General features: G+C 35.3%; 1 protein-coding gene across 1 annotated transcript in view; it reads right to left on the bottom strand.

Moving 5' to 3' along the window:
- LOC148301605 (sodium-dependent noradrenaline transporter-like) overlaps window positions 1-20,251 on the bottom strand; it is a 60,499-nt gene that overhangs the window by 1,778 nt on the left and 38,470 nt on the right. Inside the window, exons 9-17 of the mRNA XM_088272998.1 lie at window positions 15,994-16,198; window positions 15,268-15,401; window positions 13,633-13,772; window positions 10,497-10,600; window positions 9,334-9,458; window positions 7,524-7,636; window positions 6,686-6,826; window positions 5,620-5,719; window positions 3,734-3,834 (exon numbers count right to left, since the gene is read on the bottom strand). Coding sequence (XP_088129124.1) covers window positions 3,734-3,834; window positions 5,620-5,719; window positions 6,686-6,826; window positions 7,524-7,636; window positions 9,334-9,458; window positions 10,497-10,600; window positions 13,633-13,772; window positions 15,268-15,401; window positions 15,994-16,198 — 1,163 coding nt within the window. The remainder of the gene's footprint in view (window positions 1-3,733; window positions 3,835-5,619; window positions 5,720-6,685; window positions 6,827-7,523; window positions 7,637-9,333; window positions 9,459-10,496; window positions 10,601-13,632; window positions 13,773-15,267; window positions 15,402-15,993; window positions 16,199-20,251) is intronic.

The raw sequence follows: 20,251 nt of genomic DNA, 5'->3' as shown, positions 1-20,251 counted from the left end.
CTACCGTGTAACAATAATGATACACAGTAGGAAATCAGAACCTTCTATGTATCAAGCGGTTGACATGAGAAAACTACCATGTAACAAGAATGATACTTATTACTTATAACCCTTATCCGCACCCAATGGTGCATAGGGCACTGCATCGAATTGACGCATTATCTTGATCATTACTTGCATGAAGGGAAGGTGATCATTCTTGCGCTTCAGGAACCAGCCCAGGGTAATATTAAATTAATATTACAGTGTAAAATCACTAATATTTATTTTCACCCCCCCCTGGGAATCGAACCCGGGACCTCCAGCGCGGTAGCTAAACACGCTGACCATTACACCACGGAGGCGGACAAGAATGATACACAGTAGGAAATAATAACCTTCTATGTGTAAAACAGCTGTCATGAGAAAACTACTATGCGATAAGAATGATACATAGTAGGAAGTAAGAAAACTACCATGTAACAAAATTGACACAAAGCAGGAAATAAACATATCCATTTTACCAACCGGTTAGTATGAGATAAATCTATCATGTGACAAAATTGACACAAAGTAGGAAATAACCTTCTATGTATACACCAATTGGCATAAGAAAACTATCATATCGCTCACTCCTTTCAACAACGTCATATATGAAACATCGTCAATATTCAGTTGTGCACGTTTTCGGAATGCCTATAAAATGTACTATATCCCAGCAAAAGCGGCATATTTTTGAACTTAATATTTACCCGCTACAGGGCAAAAAGAGTTGTTTTTGCATTTTGAAGAAAAGGTATTGTTTAATTAATTTTTTAAATACACTAAATATTTTTCAAATAGAGAAAAAACATTCAGGTTTTACCTAAAAAGATCTGTTGCACAGTAAAAAGATTAATAAGTGGCTAAATATTTTTAATACATTTTATTATATTTTTAAACTTTAAAAACGATTTACTGAAAAATCAAGTTTTTTGATGTATGACGTTGTTGAAAGGAGTGAGCGATGCATCAAAATTGACACATAGTAAGTAATATAAAATTCCATGTACCAACCTGTTAGCACGAGACAAGATTGATACATAGTAGGAAATACGATTCGTGAAGTTATTTAAAAAATAAATATATCGCTCACTCCTTTCAAGAACGTCATAAATCGAAAATCATCAATTTTCAGTTGTGCACATTTTCGGAATGCCCAGAAAATGTACTATATCCCAGCAAAAGTGGCATAATTTTAACTTAATATTTACCCGCTACAGGGCAGAAAGTGTTGTTTTTGCATTTTGAAGAAAAGGTATTGTTTAATTATTTTTTTAAATAACCTAAAATATTTTTCAAATGGAGAAAAAACCTTCAGGTTTTACTTAAAAAGATCTGTTGCACAGTAAAAAGTTCAGTAAGTTGCTTGGTATTTATTTTTAATACATTGTATTATATTTTTAAACTTAAAAAACATTCTCCTGAAAAATCAAGTTTTTTGATTTATGACGTTCTTGAAAGGAGTGAGCGATATAAAAAAGAGAAATATTTGTGTTTTTATTATTTGCACAAATATTTCAATTTCATACTATTTCTGTCAACCAAAGTGGCTCATTATTTTAAATAGGTATCAAATCGTGGTAGAGTGGGTTCGAACCGAGAAACTCTGACTTAAGAGTCCTCGACACTAACCGCGGGATCACAACCCGACACAATTATATTTTTGATATCTATTGTATTCTTTCCAGTGCCCTTTACTATAACCTAAAATAAAATGTATACCCACACACAGGCCATGCCTTTGTGGGATCTTTTTTTGTATTAATATTATATTCTTCTCCGTCTTATTCCTCATTGCTGAAGGTTGTGACCCTTGCAGAAGCAATGACTCTTCTCCAGTTATCCCTTGACTGCGCTGCACGTAGCGCTCCAACCACCGAGGTGCCTGCTTAATTTGATCGGTCCATCGTGTGGGGATCTTCCTCTCCCTGTCTTTCCCTCCAGGCTACCGATCACAACCAGTCGTTCCAGGCTATCCTCGTTGCCACGCGCAACGTGTCCAAAGAACTGAAGAATCCGTCGGGTACAGATATTGGCCAGAGTCAAGCCATCCATTATTAATATTAATATTAATATAATAAATAAAACCCTTATCCGCACCCCAATGGTGCATAGGGCACTGCGTCATATAAACGCAGTGTTATCTTGATCGTTTACACATGAAGGAAAGGTGATCAGCCCTTCGCTTCAGGTACCAGTCCAGGGTAATATCGAATAAATATGACAGTGAAAAAATCACTAATATTTATTTTACCACCCTTGGGAATCGAACCCGGGACCTCCAGAACGGTAGCCGAGCGTGCTGACCATTACACTACGGAGGCGGACAAAATAATATTAATATTATAAGTACTACAAGTAATACAACTCGGGCGAAATAACTTCTCGAAAGAAATCGACGGGCGCATACAACTGGGATGGGCAGCGTTTGGAAAACTAAAGTACATTTTCAAAGCGAAAATTCCGCAATGTCTAAAAACTAAGGCGTTTAACCAATGCATCCTCCCTGTATTAACTTATGGCGCAGAGACGTGGAATCTAACAGCAAGCCTTACTCATAAAATAAAAGTCACCCAGCGTGCTATGGAGACAACCATGTGTAGGCGGGTAGCTACTGCTACTACCAAGTTGGCAACACTGAATTATACGAATTCGCCACGGAGATTCCCGAGCGGATTCAACAAAAGCGGCCAACCGAAGCGCGGAGCCGAAGATTCTCCTGCATCGCTTGATTGCTGAAGGACGTATATTTTAGCTTCATATTTTTATTCAAAGTTCCATAATCAATTAGATAAATTATAAAAGTTAATATCAATAGCAATTAAAGTGTGAGAATTTATATCAATAAACAAACTGTAAGTAAACATTTCTTTTAAATATCCTATTCTGGCTCCCCGTTTTAATAACACACACGCACGAGGTGGCTAAACATGCTTGAAGTGTCGCTAAAAGATAAAATCCGAAACGAGGAAAAACGCAGAAGACTCAAGTAGTGGATGCTACCCAACGAATAGGCACACTCGAGTGGCAATGGGCAGGACATATCTGTCGAAGAGACGACGGTCGATGGGGAAGAAAAGTATTGGAATGGCGCCCGAGAACTGGCAAACGAAGCATCGGCCGACCCCCTACAAGATGGTGTAAGAAGAATAGCGGGAGTGACCTGGATGCGGAAGGCGGAGGATCCAAGAGGATGGAGACTCATGCGGGAGGCCTACGTTCAACAGTGGACGGACACAGGCTGATGATGATCATGATTAATATTAAACTAACTAACTAACTAACTAACCATCACGCCGCTTCCCCGCAGGGGTAGGCAGAGAGAATCGAACGCCAAACCACTCGGTCTTTGCAAACATTCTTTGCCTCTTCTACATTCATGCATCTCCTCATACATACCCGACGATTATTACGACTCCTGACCCGGCCGCTTTCAAGTATTTGACATACCTGATTGTGCCAAGTTTTCCTCGGTCGTCCTCTGCTTCTTTTTCCAACTACATTCGCCTCATAAATTTGTTTAACCGTTCTTTCTTCACTCATACGCTCCACATGTCCAAACCATCTCAACACACCTTTCTTAATTTTATCGATAATGCTTATCTCAGCCTTACATTCTTTCTTTCATTTCTTTCTTTATAATGATTGTACGTATGAATATGTGCTAGTTATAAGAGAATGTGACCAGGTATGGTTAGTTTAGGTTACTTACGATAATAAACGAAGGGCTGATGAATTTCCAACAGATTCTCCAGTACAATCCTGGCTTGAAGCCCAACATGGCTTCCACGTCTTGAGAGAATTTGTCCAGACCTAGAAATAATGAAAATATAACAACATTGTTCAATATAACATGTTCCGACCATTTTTAATTTGTTGCCGACGGAGGTTAGAGGTCAAAATAAAACATGGAACAAAGGCAAAATAAAGGAATGGGTAAATGATCAAGATTTAATTCTATGAAAATTGTAAAATAGTTTATATTCTTAATTTTTTTCTCTTTTTTGTGTGTATATTAGGTTAAAATGGATAAAAAACTATAAAAAATGTATGCAAAAAGAACTCCACCGACAAGACACACAAGGTGGCTTGGTGGGTCTCTGCAAAAAATTGTTTTAAATATGTTTAAAATTATGATTTAAATAAATGTAATCATATTATTTTTTGACATCTCACCAAAGATGAAGAAAAATATGGAAGTCTAGGCATTTACGGGGCTGACGACCGTCATAGGCTGGTTTAAGTGATCACTTTATACACGTGTAACATTCACCAATTCTATCCATTATTGACCACACTACTCAAATTCTTGTTCTCAAGTTCTATATATCGCTCACTCCTTTCAAGAACGTCATAAATCAAAAATCGTCGATTTTCAGTTGTGCATGTTTTCGGAATGCCCAGAAAATGTACTATATCCCAGCAAATGTGGCATATTTTTTACTTAATACTTACCCGCTACAGGGCAGAAAGTATTGTTTTTGCATTTTGAAGAAAATGTATTGTTTAATATATTTTTTTAAATATACTAAATATTTTTCAAATGGAGAAAATACCTTCAGGTTTTACCTAAAAAGATCTGTTGCACAGTAAACGGTTCAATAAGTGTCTTGATATTTATTTTTAATACATTGTTTTATATTTTTAAACCTTAAAGACGTTCTCCTGAAAAATCAAGTATTTTGATTTATGACGTTCTTGAAAGGAGTGAGCGATATATGAACCAATTTTGAAACATTGTTCTTGAATCACTAGAGACATCATTGGTGAGATGAAAAGAAGCTTCTTCATCTTTGATGTCAAAAAGTAATTTGAAAAATAACTCCTATAATTGGAGACGATTCAAATTTGTGAACAAGTATTTTGACACACTCAAAATGTTGTAAATGTATACAATTTTTGATAAAAATAAAAATATTTTAAAGCGTTTTACCATGAGAAGTGGATAGATAATGATCAGAAAGTTAAATTTAGTTAGATAATTATTTAAATACAAAAATAAAACACTTGTATAAGACCACTTTTGAGTTTATTAATGTAAACACGACTAGTTTCGAGAACTACAGGTGTTCTCATCAATAGGTGAAAATACAAACCTGTTTGTATTTTCACCTGTCGATGAGAATGTTCGTAGTTCTCGAAACGACTCGTGTTTACATTAAAGGTCTACTCTCAAACGTACAAAGTCAGTACGCGACCGTCTGCGCAAGAGGCCACACGTGTTGTCTGCGTACAATTTTTCAAAGAATAATCATAAATCGGAAATTATTGAATAAATATTTTTTAACTCCTTACTTTAACTTCTCTATTAAAAAAAAAAAGAAAAAAAAAACTATTTTTTCAATACAAAACAGCGTTTTAAGTAAAAACTTCAATTACGTTAAAATATAAATTACAGAAATAAAATAAAATTAAAGAAATATAAATTACCAGCTATTGATTGTCCCGCCTTACTGTACTTACTTATATGTGAGTTTTTTGACTATAGATTTTTATCATCAACAGGTTAAAATACTGACAGTTTGTATTTTCACCCGTGGATGAGAACATCCGCAGTTCTCGAAATCCGTCGAGGAACGCCTTTTCGGCTGTACTCACCATAGAACCACGAGACGGCGACCGCTTCAAACAGGGCAGAGCAGAGGAGAGATATGCCCGCAGAGTATGTGTCCAGCAGATGAAACATGTAGATACCACCCTGCAATACAACCGACCATGACATATATCCGTAGATAAACAATACAAATATAAATGTTCGTTTGTTCAAAGTCTTTAATCTCCTTGCGTCAATAGCCAGGATTGCATAACGTTGTAACAATACACCTATCGGTGAAATATAGTTACAATCAATTAACCGGCGTTACATTGTTACAATACATATACTGGAGTATCATTGTTACAATACACTTACCGGGGTAACATAGTTGCAATACATTTACTGTCGTAAAATTATAACAATTCACTTGCGGGCATATTATTGTTAATACATATTAACTGGGGTCACAATACATATACTAGAATAACACTGTTACAATACACATGGTATATCGGAATAACACTGTTACAATACACATGGTATACCGTAATAACATTGTTACAATTCACATGGTATACCGGAATAACATGGTTACAATACACATGGTATACCATAGTAAAACTGTTATAATACACATGGTATACCGGAATAACATTGTTACAATACACATGGTATACCGGAATAACATTGTTACAATACACATGTACCGTAATAACATGGTTACAATACACATGGTATACCGGAATAACATTGTTACAATACACATGGTATACCGGAATAACATTGTTACAATACACATGTTATACCGGAATAACACTGTTACAATACATATGGTATACCGGAATAACACTGTTACAATACACATGGTATACCGGAATAACACTGTTACAATACACATGGAATACCTGAATAACATTGTTACAATACACATGTACCGTAATAACATGGTTACAATACACATGGTATACCGGAATAACATTGTTACAATACACATGTTATACCGGAATAACACTGTTACAATACATATGGTATACCGGAATAACACTGTTACAATACACATGGTATACCGGAATAACACTGTTACAATACACATGGAATACCTGAATAACATTGTTACAATACACTCACCGGGGTGACGTTGATGCAAGCCACACAGAAAGAGAACAGGACGGCGAAGAAAGTGAACTTTTCCCTGGCGTGCTTCGTGTTCTTGAACAGCCACTGGAACTCGTCCATCAGCCCGGTGATGACGCATTCCAGACCTCCCATCTACAAAGTCAATACAATACCATCAACTATAGACTCCGTAGTTTAATAATAATAATAATAGTCCTGGAAGTGGCGAAGAATGTTTGCAAAGGCAGGGTGGTATGGCGTTACATTCTCTCTGCCTACCCCTGTGGTAAGGCGGCGTGATGGTTAGTTAGTCAGTTAGTTCGAATGATAAGGAAGGTGGAGTTTAAGTTATAAGAGTATATCAAGTCTTTGCCAGAGAGATTGATCCATGCTTCAATTTTCCATATATCGCTCACTCCTTTCAAGAAAGTCATAAATCAAAAATCATCGATTTTCAGGTGTGCATGTTTTCGGAATGCCCAGAAAATGTACTATATCCCAGCAAAAGAGGTATATTTTTAACTTAATATTTACCCGCTACAGGGCAGAAAGTGTTGCTTTTGCAATTTTGTAGAAATGGTATTGTTTAATTATTTTTTTAAATATATACTAAATATTTTTCAAATGGAGCAAAAACCTTCAGGTTTTACCTAAAAAGATCTGTTTCACGGTAAAAAATTCAATAAGTGGCTTGATATTTATTTTTGATACATTGTATTATATTTTTAAACTTTAAAAACGTTCTCCTGAAAAATCAAGTTTTTTATTGATGACATTCTTGAAATGAGTGAGCGACATGAGGGTTGGAATATGAGATATTTATAGGTGTGTGTGTGTGTGGATTCCTCACCCCGGAGTCCAGACCCAGCATGATGAGCATGAAGAAGAAGAGCATCGCCCAGATGCTGGCTCCTGGAAGGGTCGCCACGGCCTCGGGGTACACCTGGAACACCAGCCCCGGACCTGGAATCCAAGAACACCCATGATGACGAATCCATAAATAATGTATCTGAAAACTCAATGCAAAGTATTGCCTACTCCAAACTAATCCAAGGGAAGATGGAGAATCAGGACTAAAATGTCCCTTGGACAATCCCGTGGACTATCCCGTGGACTATCCCGTGGACTATCCCGTGGACTATCCCGTGGACTATCCCGTGGACTATCCCGTGGACTATCCCGTTGACTATCCCGTGGTCTATCCCGTGGACTATCCCGTGGACTATCCCGTGGACTATCCCGTGGACTATCCCGTGGACTATCCCGTGGACTATCTTGTGAACTATCCCGTGGACTATCCCGTGGACTATCCCGTGGACTATCCCGTGGACTATCCCGTGGACTATCCCGTGGACTATCCTGTGGAATGTCCACTGGACTGGCTTCTAGACTGCATACACATACACAGTGATGGGATTAACATTTTTCAAGAACCGGTTCGCCCTTTAGGTACTACCCCTATAAAAAACGGTTTTTACATTTAAGTATGGTAAAATATATTAAAATATGAATTGGGTTGTCTTATTTCACTCATAGTCAGTAATAGGGGCAACACCGGTCAGTATTAGGAAATAATCCATTTTGAATAGGTCAGTATTGAATACAAAACCTTTAACTGTTTATTGCGTGGATTTTAATATATGCACTTGACTTTTGACTATTATTTTTTTTAACCAATTTAGAAACCTTGTTCTTGAATCACTCGAACTTCACTAGAGACATCTATTGGTGAGATAAAAAGAAGCTTTTTATTTAGCAGAAACTCTTTTATTAGTATGTGAGGTCCGAATCCTGGATTATAATCACACACATGAGAAACGCCAGAAAATAACATTTTCATTTTTATTACTAAGCTTATTTGACCAGATAATTTATTTACAACATTTTTTCACACTCAAAATGTTGTAAAATACTTCCAAATAGCCTTTTGGTTGTCGTCTGCACGCTTTGATTTTCCTTTTTAAATCCTAGTGTCATCAGCTGTATGTTTACATTTTCTCCTACCAAGTTTGTACTAAAAGAACTGGGTCTCAGGTATCTAATGGGAGACCTATAAAATATCGCTCACTCCTTTTAACAACGTCATATATCAAACAACATGATTTTTCAGGAGATCGTTTTCAAAGTTTAAGAATATAATGAAATATATTAAAAATAAATATCAAGCTACTTAATAAACTTTTTACTGTGCAACAGTTCTTCTTAGGTAAAACCAGAAGGTTTTTTCTCCACCCAATATTTAGTATATTAAAAAAAAATAAACAATACATTTTCTTCAAAATGCAAAAACAATAATTTCTGCCCTGTAGCGGGTAAATATTAAGTTTAAAATATGCCGCTTTTGCTGGGATATAGTGCATTTTCTGGACATTCCGAAAACGTGCATAACTAAAAATTAGCTTTTTTTTATATGACGTTGTTGAAAGGAGTGAGCGATATATCGTCATCAAATTAGCTACATGATTAATATTAAGACCACTTCTTTTGTCTGAATATATAATATTTCGATCCATGATCTCAATCGGAATATTGTGTGGCAATAAAGGGTTAAAGACCGGTTCGGCGAACTCTAAAAAATTTAGGTGGTTCTAGCGAAACGGTGCGAACCGGCTGAATCCCACCACTGCCTATGCGGATGGTATCCTGGAATGACTACTTACCTTCGGTAGCCACAGAGCTGATGGGGACGCCCTGCTTGTGCGACATGAAGCCTAGATACGTGAATATCACGAAACCAGAGAAGAACGACGTAAAGCAGTTCACAGCTGTAGTTATCAAACAATCTCTGGAACAAGAAAATATTCATTTAATTAATATCTAAGTAAATTTTACTTATAGTCCATTGTTTGATTCAACATCGGTTAAGCAAGATTCGTCAATATCCAATTCAAACCCCGCCCACTCCTTCCATCCTACGAGTATATAAACCCGTCGTAATATAACTTATGGCAAGTGTTTTGGTCTAGAATTTTCACTCATGAATAACATGAAAAATATTTAGTATATTTTAAAAAATAATTAAAGAATACCTTTTCTTCAAAATGCAAAAACAACAATTTCTGCCCTGTAGCGGGTAAATATTAAGTTAAAAATATGCCACTTTTGCTGGGATATAGTACATTTTCTGGGCATTCCGAAAACATGCACAACTGAAATTTGACGATTTTCGATATATGACATCGTTGAAAGGAGTGAGCGATATGCGCGAGTGTTTTGGCCTAGAATTTTCACTCATGAATAACATGAAATTATAGAAACTTTAAACATAAAGAGTAAATTCACTCACGAATAGGCATAGGCTATGAAACTTAAAAAGTTGAAGCCTGAGTAGGGTCACGATAAGCGGTGTTGCATAAGCCGTAGCTAGATTTTAGAGTCACTTGGAAGTTAGGTAATTAAAAAAAAATACATATATCCCTAATGCATGTTATACCTCGGCTCTTAACGCATGTTTGTGCTGCAACCTGTAGTACATGTTGGTCTTCGGGTAGACCAAAATCACATGTGTTAAACATTTTGTGTAGTTTTAAGTGTGCAAATAGTGCTATGGTAGTATTGTTTGCATGCTGTGGTAGAGATTGTCCTGACGAAGAGACGGGTACGTCTCGAAAGCGGTAGACATAAAAATCTCGGTGAGTGGTTATATACTAATATCACCAACGTTTTTGTAAAAAAAATATAAAATAAAAATGACTAACCACAAAGTAACCTTTGCGTGACTAATGCACGGAAATTTATTTTTATAAAGATAGATTGATGGCACTTTTCTTAAAAGTTAAAAAAAATGATGAAATAATGCCTAAATAAAAAAAATATACTATACCTGTAACAGTTATTATGGAAGGTGTTGTAGCTCGCATAGGAAAGGTGGACCCCAAATCCAGCTCCAACAGAATAGAAGATTTGCACTGCTGCGTCTACCCAAACCTAGAATAAAAAGATCAAATTTCTATCGTAAGGAATGTTCGTAAATCGTACATTTTTAAAGATTATACATTACTTTAGGGCTGGAATTACAATAAAAGCTAATCTTTTAACTATGTAGTGTAGATAACTTTACATTAAGTTTAGAATCACATTGAAAAGTTAACGTGTCACTATGTAGTGTAGATAACTTTAACTTGACTTTAGAGCAGGATGCACACTAAAATATGAAGTGTAGATAACATTAACTTTGCATTAGGGCTGAAATCTCACTCAAAAGTCAACTTATCCAATATGTAGTAAAAGTAGTATTCTAGGCCTAATGTAAAGTTAAAGTTATCTACACTACATAGTTGACAGGTTAATTTTTCAGTGTGATACCCACCATTTTATAAAGTAAAGTTATCTGCACTAGCTTAGTGTGTGTCTTACCATAATATAAAGTTAATGTTATATATACCACATATTTGATAAGTTGACTTTTTTTTGACAAAGTTAATGGTATCCACACTACATATTTTAGTGTGTGCCCTGCTCTAAAGTAAAATAAAAGTTATCTACACTACATATTTTAATGTGAATCCTGCTCTAAAGTAAAGTTAAAATTATCTACACTACATATTTTAGTGTCTATCCTGCTCTAAAGTATACTTAACGTTATTGACACTACATATTTTAGTGTGTATCCTGCTCTAATGTAAAGTTAAAGTTATCTACACTACATAGTTGACGCGATAACTTTTCAGGATAATTCCAGCCCTGAAATAAACGTACTCGTATCAATGTACAACTGTACGTTATTCTTCCTGCTACAGTCTATTCGCAAGGAGGGAGCACTCGAGGAATTGAATCGCAGACAGCCGACAGAATAATAGAGTTTAAATATTTGCATTCGAGTAAATCCCTTCCCGAGGCGAAATAATATTGTACTTCAATTTACACAAATCTCTCGGGAAACACAAGGATACAATCCTGGAATTGTGTACTGGCTCGTATCGATATATATATATATATATATATATATATATATGTATATATATATATATATATATATATATATATATATATATATATATATATATATATATATATATATATATACATATATATATATATATATATATATATATATTTATATATATATATATATATAAATATATATATATATACATATATATATATATATATATATATATATATATGTATATATATATATATATATATATATATATATATATATATATATATATATATATATATATATATATATATATATATATATATATATATACACATATCGATCACTCCTTTCAACAACGTCATATTAAAAAAAAACGTTTTCAGTAGAAAATTCGTTTTTAAAGTTTAAAAGTATTATAAAATGTATTAAAAATAAATATCAGGACACTTATTGACGTCAAATTTGGTTTATAATACGTCCAATTTGGTTTATAATACGTCCAATTTGTTTTGTTAATCGTTAAATTTGGTTTATAATTGTCCAATTTGTTTTGTTAATCGTCCAATTTGGTTTATAATACGTCCAATTTGTTTCATTAAACGACCAATTTGTTTCGTTAAACGTCCAATTTATTTTGTTAAACGTCCAATTTGGATTACAATAAGTTTAATTTAGTTTGTTAAATGTCCGATTTGATTTTAAAAACCCTCAATTTGATTTGGTTCGTAAATAGTTCAATCTGATATCGCTCACTCCTTTCAACAACTGCATATATCAAAAAACTTGATTTTTCAGGAGATCGTATTTAAATTTTAAGAATATAATGAAATGTATTAAAAATAAATATCAAGCTACTTATTGAACTTTTTACTGTGCAACAGATCTTTTTAGGTAAAACCTGAAGGTTTTTTCTCAATTTGAAAAATATTTAGTTAATTTAAAAAAAATAATTAAATAATATCTTTTCTTCAAAATGCAAAAACAACACTATCTGCCCTGTAGCTGGTAAATATTAAGTTAAACATATGCCGCTTTTGCTGGGATATAGTACATTTTCTGGACATTCCGAAAACATGCACAACTGAAAATTGACGATTTTTATTTTATTTATGTCGTTCTTGAAAGGAGTGAGCGACATGTTTTATTAGAGACACTTTGAAACGTATAACGACTTCATGATAACTGAACGTACTCAAAATGACAAACTTTCAGGAGTATAGCCTGAAAATCTAATATGTACCAAAACAAACAAGGCAAGATAAATATCAAATTCTCCTATGAGTAATAAACGAATTGAAAATTAAAAACATACCGCTATTAAAGCTGACATCATGTTTCATCAACTCCACAAAAAAGAGACACTATATTAAAATAATGTCCGCCTCCGTAGTGTAATGGTCAGCACGCTCGGCTACCGTTCTGGAGGTTCCGGGTTCGATTCCCAGGGGGGGTAAAATCTTTATAGCGGGGTTCACTTTTTGGTATGGTAATATTACACTCTCCTTATCATTCTTCCTTCACTTTGTGGTATGGTAATATAACACTCTCCTTAACGATAGAGGTTTCATCTCAAGTAAAATATAAAATATATTAACAGACATAAAGTTTTTTGAGTGAAAACTCAAATTGATTTAATCAAAATTAACTTTAAAAATTCACATATTTTTTATATTCACTAACATAACACGTCCACTTCCGTAGTGTAATGGTCAGCACGCTCGGCTACCGTTCTGGAGGTTCCGGGTTCGATTCCCAAGGGGGGTAAAATAAGTGATTTTTTCACTGTAATATTTATTCAATATTACCCTGGACTGGTACCTGAAGCGGAGAGCTGATCACCTTTCCTTCATGTGTAAACGATCAAGATAACACTGTGTTTATATGACGTAGTGCCCTATGCACCATTGGGGTGCGGATAAGGATATTATTATTATCATTATTTATTTATTGAAATACATTTTTAAAACATTGATTATTTTTTTTAAATACGTTTGTCGTAGTGAGTTAATTTTTCAAAAAAAACGCGTTCGGAACATTTGTATTGCATCCTAGTGCTCGTGTGCTCGGGGCTCACCTGCGTGTCGGCCAGCCTGGCCATCTGGGGGCGCAGGTAGTAGGCGATACCCTTGGCGGCCCCCGGCAGCAGAAGCCCCCTCGCCAGCAGCAGGGAAAGCACCACGTACGGCAGCGTGGCCGTGGCCCAAACCACCTTGCCTGGAACAAGTAGCACAAATAGCACGTCAGGAGTTCCTCAGGGTTTACATCTGGGTCCTCTATTATTATGTGTAACATATTGTAAGGCAATTAGCCGTTACTCAAGTTGCGGCTGTTTGGCTTAACACGGCTCAAAGTATTCTTATATATCTATCTCCTAATAGAGCAAAATCTGTGATTGTATATGATAGTTTAAATATTTGCAAAATCAGTGATTGTATATGGCCTCTATCATATACAATCACAGATTTTGCTCTACCTCTTTCCTTCATTAAATATAGATATTTCTTATCCAAATAGCCGCAAAGTTGTATTCATGTACATGTATATGTTATATTTTACGTTAAATATAAACTCGTTTATCTCAAAACTACTGTTTTTAACTTGCGGCTATTTGCCTTTGCACATTAGCTTGGAGTTCCGGAGTTCCTCAGGGTTTACATCTGGGTCCTCTATTATTATGTGTAACATATTGTAAGGCAATTAGCCGTTACTCAAGTTGCGGCTGTTTGGCTTAACACGGCTCAAAGTATTCTTATATATCTATCTCCTAATAGAGCAAAATCTGTGATTGTATATGATAGTTTAAATATTTGCAAAATCTGTGATTGTATATGGCCTCTATCATATACAATCACAGATTTTGCTCTACCTCTTTCCTTCATTAAATATAGATATTTCTTATCCAAATAGCCGCAAAGTTGTATTCATGTACATGTATATGTTATATTTTACGTTAAATATAAACTCGTTTATCTCAAAACTACTGTTTTTAACTTGCGGCTATTTGCCTTTGCACATTAGCTTGGAGGACCACTACTAGACTCCGAGAAGGCGAAGCTCTTACCACCAAGACAGGTCGTGAGCTACATGACATGTAGATCTTGAGAGTAAGCTTTGACACTGAGGGAGGTCACAATAGACCTAATATGGTCACTGTAATATATGGGATTCAAGATCCCTTGACCTCATATTTATGGAGCAGCACTGCAGAAGCCTGGTTGAAGACCTATCTGACATCGGATCCATGTTAGCTCACAAAGACCACGAAAGGTGGCATCATACATGATAAAACTAGTGAAGGATATTGGTACCATGAACCAAGCTAGGACACAAAATGCCCAACCCTCTTCTAGTGGAACGGAAGGCCTGTTGACGACAGTCAACAGTCCGGCTTCTCCTGAGGAGTGCAACGTGGTTTCCTCTCAGCAATGAGCAAATGCTGACAAGTTCCCGATTGGTCAACACTAGATTATCCCTCCTGTTCCCAACACCGATTAAAATAAAACAGATTTGTTTAGTCAAAAGAAACAAAAATTCACTTCATGATCTTTCAATTATCTATCATAAAATTGCCGCTATAGAAACTTCATTTAAAAAAACATCGAATAAAACCCATCATTCGGTCATCAAAGCAAAACACCATCACCTGACTTGGAAATAGGGTTCTCCAAAAGGGTTTGATTGTACATAAGAAGAAGAGGAATTATTTTACCAGACGACTTGACTCCTTTGAAGAGCGACAGGTAGAGCATGCTGTAGACCGCCAGGAGACACAGAACGAGCTGCCATTTCGGGAGGCCGAGATCGTGCAGGCCGTTAGATTTCTGCATCTCCAAAACTGATCGGCTGAAACAAAATCAACAGTTGAAACAGTTAAAATAACTGTTATTTAACAATTTAAATAACTGTTATTTAACAGTTGATTAACTGTTAATTAACAATTAAAATAACTGATATATAACAGATTAAATAACTATTATTTAACAATTAATATAACTATTATTTAACAATTAAAATAACTATTATTTAACAATTAAAATAACTGATATTTATCAACAACATTTTGAGTTTGTCAAAATACTTTTTCACAAAATTAGAAGAGTTATTTTTTTGACATCTCATCGAAGATGCAGAAGGATATGGAAGTCTGGGCCTTTACGGGGCTTCCGACCGTCATAGGTTGGTTTAAGTGATTATTAAACCAGCCTATGACGGTCGTCATCTTCGATGAGATGTCAAAAAATAATATGATATTTTTCGGTTTAAATAAATTTTATTTAACAGTTAAAATAACTAGTTGTATAATAGTTTAGTTTTATTTATTCGCAAAGGATTTTGCAAACATTTAAAACGGACAGGAATCAATTTAAAAATGGACAGATAGAAAGTGAATTAGTGAATACAGAATCGATAAATGCAAAGTATTTGATTGACTCACTGAAAGAACTCGGAGGCCGGCGAGAACCTGCTGAGCGGGCCTTGCGTCTCGTTGGCAGCCTCCAGGCCCGAGGACACGTTGTAACCGGTCAGGTTGTCCATGCCCAGCGCGCTGTCCCAGCAGCCGTCGCTGTTCCACGAGTTGTTGCAGTGCGTCCATGGCAGCTCCGTGGTGGCCGAGGACACCAGGAAGTACAGGGACCAGCCTGGGACAAGCGCACGAATGTGAATATAGGAGACAAGTCTGGTAGCCTACACAGCTTGATTAGTAAGGGATGTGAGTATGTTGGTGACACATGATTACCTCCAAATAGGACTCTGTCCATAGCTTGATTAGTGTGAGGAATGTGAGTATGTTGGTGACACATGATTACCTCCAAATAGGACTCTGTCCATAGCTTGATTAGTGTTAGGAATGTGGGTATGTTGGTGACACATGATAGCCTCCAAATAGGACTCTGTCCATAGCTTGATTAGTGTGAGGAATGTGAGTATGTTGGTGACACATGATTACCTCCAAATAGGACTCTGTCCATAGCTTGATTAGTGTGAGGAATGTGGGTATGTTGGTGACACATGATAGCCTACAAATAGGACTCTGTCCATGGCTTGATTAAAATCCTGACTTCTTCATCTCCCTGCATTTTTTTGATGGGTCTTTATTTATTTTTGTATTTATGCCAAAAGTCCGGCTTCTCCTGAGGAGTGCGACGTGGTTTCCTCCCAGCAATGAGCAAATGCTGACAAGTTCCTGATTGGCCCACACTAGATTATACGTCCTGTTCCCAACGCAGATCGAAATAAAACATATTTTTAACTAACTAACCAAACATTCTTCTCCTTTTCCACGTTCATGCATCTCCCCATACACACCCGCCGATTGTTTCGACTCCTAACCTGACCGCTTTCAAGTATTTGGCATACCTGGTCGTGCCAAGTTTTTTGGCAAGTGCCAAGGAGAGAAAAGTGAATGCTGGGAACAGGGTCAATTGTGTACTGGTATCATTAATAGCAAATCAAAACCTTATGGAGAAATGTAAACTGTCAGTACACAACGGAGTTGATAATGTATGGAAATGAAGCATGGAGTTGGCTGAAGTTAAAACCCCTCGAGGTTCGTTATATCGAGGTTCCACTGTGCTACGTACCAACTAAGTACCTTTAATCCAAGCTCAGGACAAACATTGCGAATAATATGATTAGTTATTGGTTATTAGAGAAGTATTACAATTATTTAGGTTCAATTTGGGTAACACAAGGTTTAAAGCAGGGATGGCGAACCCATGGCGCGCGAAACGAAGAGAAAAATAAAAGGTTTTTTTTTTTAAATTACCTAACGTCTAAGTGACTCTGAAATCTAGCAACGGCTTATGCAACACCGTTTATCATGTCCCTACTCAGGCTTCAACTTTATAAGTTTCATAGCCTATGCCTTCTTGTAAGTGGATTTACTCTTTATGTTTAAAGTTACTATAATTTCATGTAATTCATGAGTGAAAATTCTAGGCAAAAACACTCGCGAAAAAATATAATTGATTATACAATTTTATTTAAGTTTAGACTTACAGACGTAAGTACTACTCGGCTGTCCAAACTCAAAACACAGTAAGGGACAATTTTTTTGAAGCACGTTTTTTTTGCATTTTTGGACTAAGTAGAATCTACTTAGTCCAAAAATTAAAAAAAAAACCTACTACAAAAAAAATGTCCCTTACTGTGTTTTAAATTTGGACAGCCGTACTGCTTGTATTGTAATAACCTGTTCAGGAGTGAGTTTTTAAAAATATATATTTTTTTATTATTTACAATTTATTTCATAGTCGATGCTTTAAGCAACATATTTTCTTGAATAATTTTTTTGTCAATTTTGACATAAACCATGTTTTAAACATGATTTGATAGAAACATGTCATAAATCATGTTTTGTAGTAGCCGTATATATACGACCATACTCCTGGAAAGGTTAAAAGCTACCAGCTATGAACTAGATATTAAAAAAATTGGCATATCGCTCACTCCTTTCAAGAACGTCAAAAATCAAAAAACTTGATTTTTCAGGAGAACGTTTTTAAAGTTTAAAAACATAACACAATGTATTAAAAATAAATAACAAGCCACTTATTGAACTTTTTACTGTGCAACAGATCTGTTTAGGTAAAACCTGAAGGTTTTTTCTCCATTTGAAAAATATTTAGTTTATTTAAAAAAAAAAATTATACAACACCTTTTCTTAAAAATGCAAAAGCAACATTTTCTGCCCTGTAGCGGGTAAATATTAAGTTAAAAACATGCCTCTTTTGCTGGGATATAGTACATTTTCTGGGCATTCCGAAAACATACACAACTAAATATTGACGATTTTTGATTTATGACGTTCTTGAAAGGAGTGAGCGATATGTAGTAGCTGTGCGGAACAGTAATTTATTGTTAAATGTCTCTTACATTCATTCCTAATAAACCAAACTTAAGTGCCATGTAACCGGTTCATATTTTTAAGTTTTTAATTGCGTAGTCCGCCAGACGAATGTTTGGTTATTAAGGGTTAATAAGTACTTTACTTTTTCCATGTATCGATGCTTTGTTTATATTAAAAATCTGAGGTTGCACAAACATTTGATGCATTTTTATTTTCATGACGTTATTATGCAGAAATTTCTTTTTTTTGGCAATCAGGCTGCTGAAAAAGGTTCGCTATCCCTGGTTTACGAGATAATCCATAATCCCAACGGTCAATTATCGGTCAGAATTAATACAAATAGGTACGTACTTATCAATCAATATTGAGTAAGTAGGTGAGAAGACCCGGGACGTAGCTAGTTCAATCGGTTCGCGTCGGCCATGTACGTGAAAATTCGCAAATATTTTTAAAATATCAGAACGTAATCATGTCCTTTAGCTCGGCTGTCCAAATTTAAAACACATTAAGGGACTTTTTTTTGTAGTAGTTTTTTTTTGCATTTATGGACAAAGTAGACTCTACTTCCAAAAATATCCATAGCTTCCATAGCTTCCGAAACTAGTCGCTATAAAATGATCAAGTGATAAAAACACAAGTAATTAGTCGCATGGGGTCAAAGCAATTTCGCATAAAAAAAAGCACTTTTGCTTCGCATTTGATATTTAGTTCATGCTATTTCTTGTCCGCCTCCGTAGTGTAATGGTCAGCACGCTCGGCTACCGTTCTGGGGGTCCAGGGTTCGATTCCCAGGGGGGTAAAATGAATATAAGTGATTTTTTCGCTGTAATATTTATTTAATATTACCCTGGACTGGTACCTGAAGCGGAGGGCTGATCACCTTTCCTTCATGTGTAAACGATCGAGATAACACTGCGTTTATATGAAGCAGTGCCCTATGCACCATTGGGTGCAGACAAGGGTTTTTTAAAATTTTTAAATTTCTTTTTAATATGTTAAAATCAATAAAGCACTTTAATTATGAGCAAGTTTTATTATCTTATATATTTAATAAATAATAAGTATTATTTTTTGACATTTCATCAAAGATGAAGAAGAATATGGAAGTCTGGGCATTTACGGGGCTTACGACCGTCATAGGCTGGTTTGAGTGATCACTTTACACACGTGTAACATTCACCAATTCTACCCATTATTGACAACCACACTACTCAAATTCTTCGAAGTTCTATATATATGAACCAATTTAGAAACTTTGTTCTTGAATCACTAGAACTTCACTAGAGACATCTATTGGTGAGATGTAAAGAAGCTTTTTTATTAAGCAGAAACTCTTATATTAGTATGTGAGATCCGAATCCCGGATTATAATCACACACATGAGAAACGCCAGAAAATACCATTTTCATTTTTATTATTAAGTTTATAATTTGACCAGATAATTTATTTACAACATTTTGAGTGTGTCCAAATACTTGTTCACAAAATCTGGATTATCTCCAATTACAGGAGTTATTTTCATATTATTTTTTGACATTTCATCAAAGATGAAGAAGAATATGGAAGTCTGGGCATAGATGTCTAGATGTCTCTAGTGAAGTTCTAGTGATTCAAGAACAAAGTTTCTAAATTGGTTCATATATATAGAACTTCGAAGAATTTGAGTAGTGTGGTTGTCAATAATGGGTAGAATTGGTGAATGTTACACGTGTGTAAAGTGATCACTCAAACCAGCCTATGACGGTCGTAAGCCCCGTAAATGCCCAGACTTCCATATTCTTCTTCATCTTTGATGAAATGTCAAAAAATAATATGAAAATAACTCCTGTAATTGGAGATAATC

Source organism: Brachycentrus maculatus, unplaced genomic scaffold, assembly GCF_059751285.1.
Source record: "Brachycentrus maculatus isolate JH-2025_06_01 unplaced genomic scaffold, ASM5975128v1 h1tg000536l, whole genome shotgun sequence".
In the NCBI taxonomy this organism is placed as follows: Eukaryota; Metazoa; Arthropoda; class Insecta; order Trichoptera; family Brachycentridae; genus Brachycentrus; species Brachycentrus maculatus.
The sequence above is the reverse complement of the archived record's forward strand: the minus strand, read 5'-3'. Positions and strand labels throughout refer to the sequence as shown.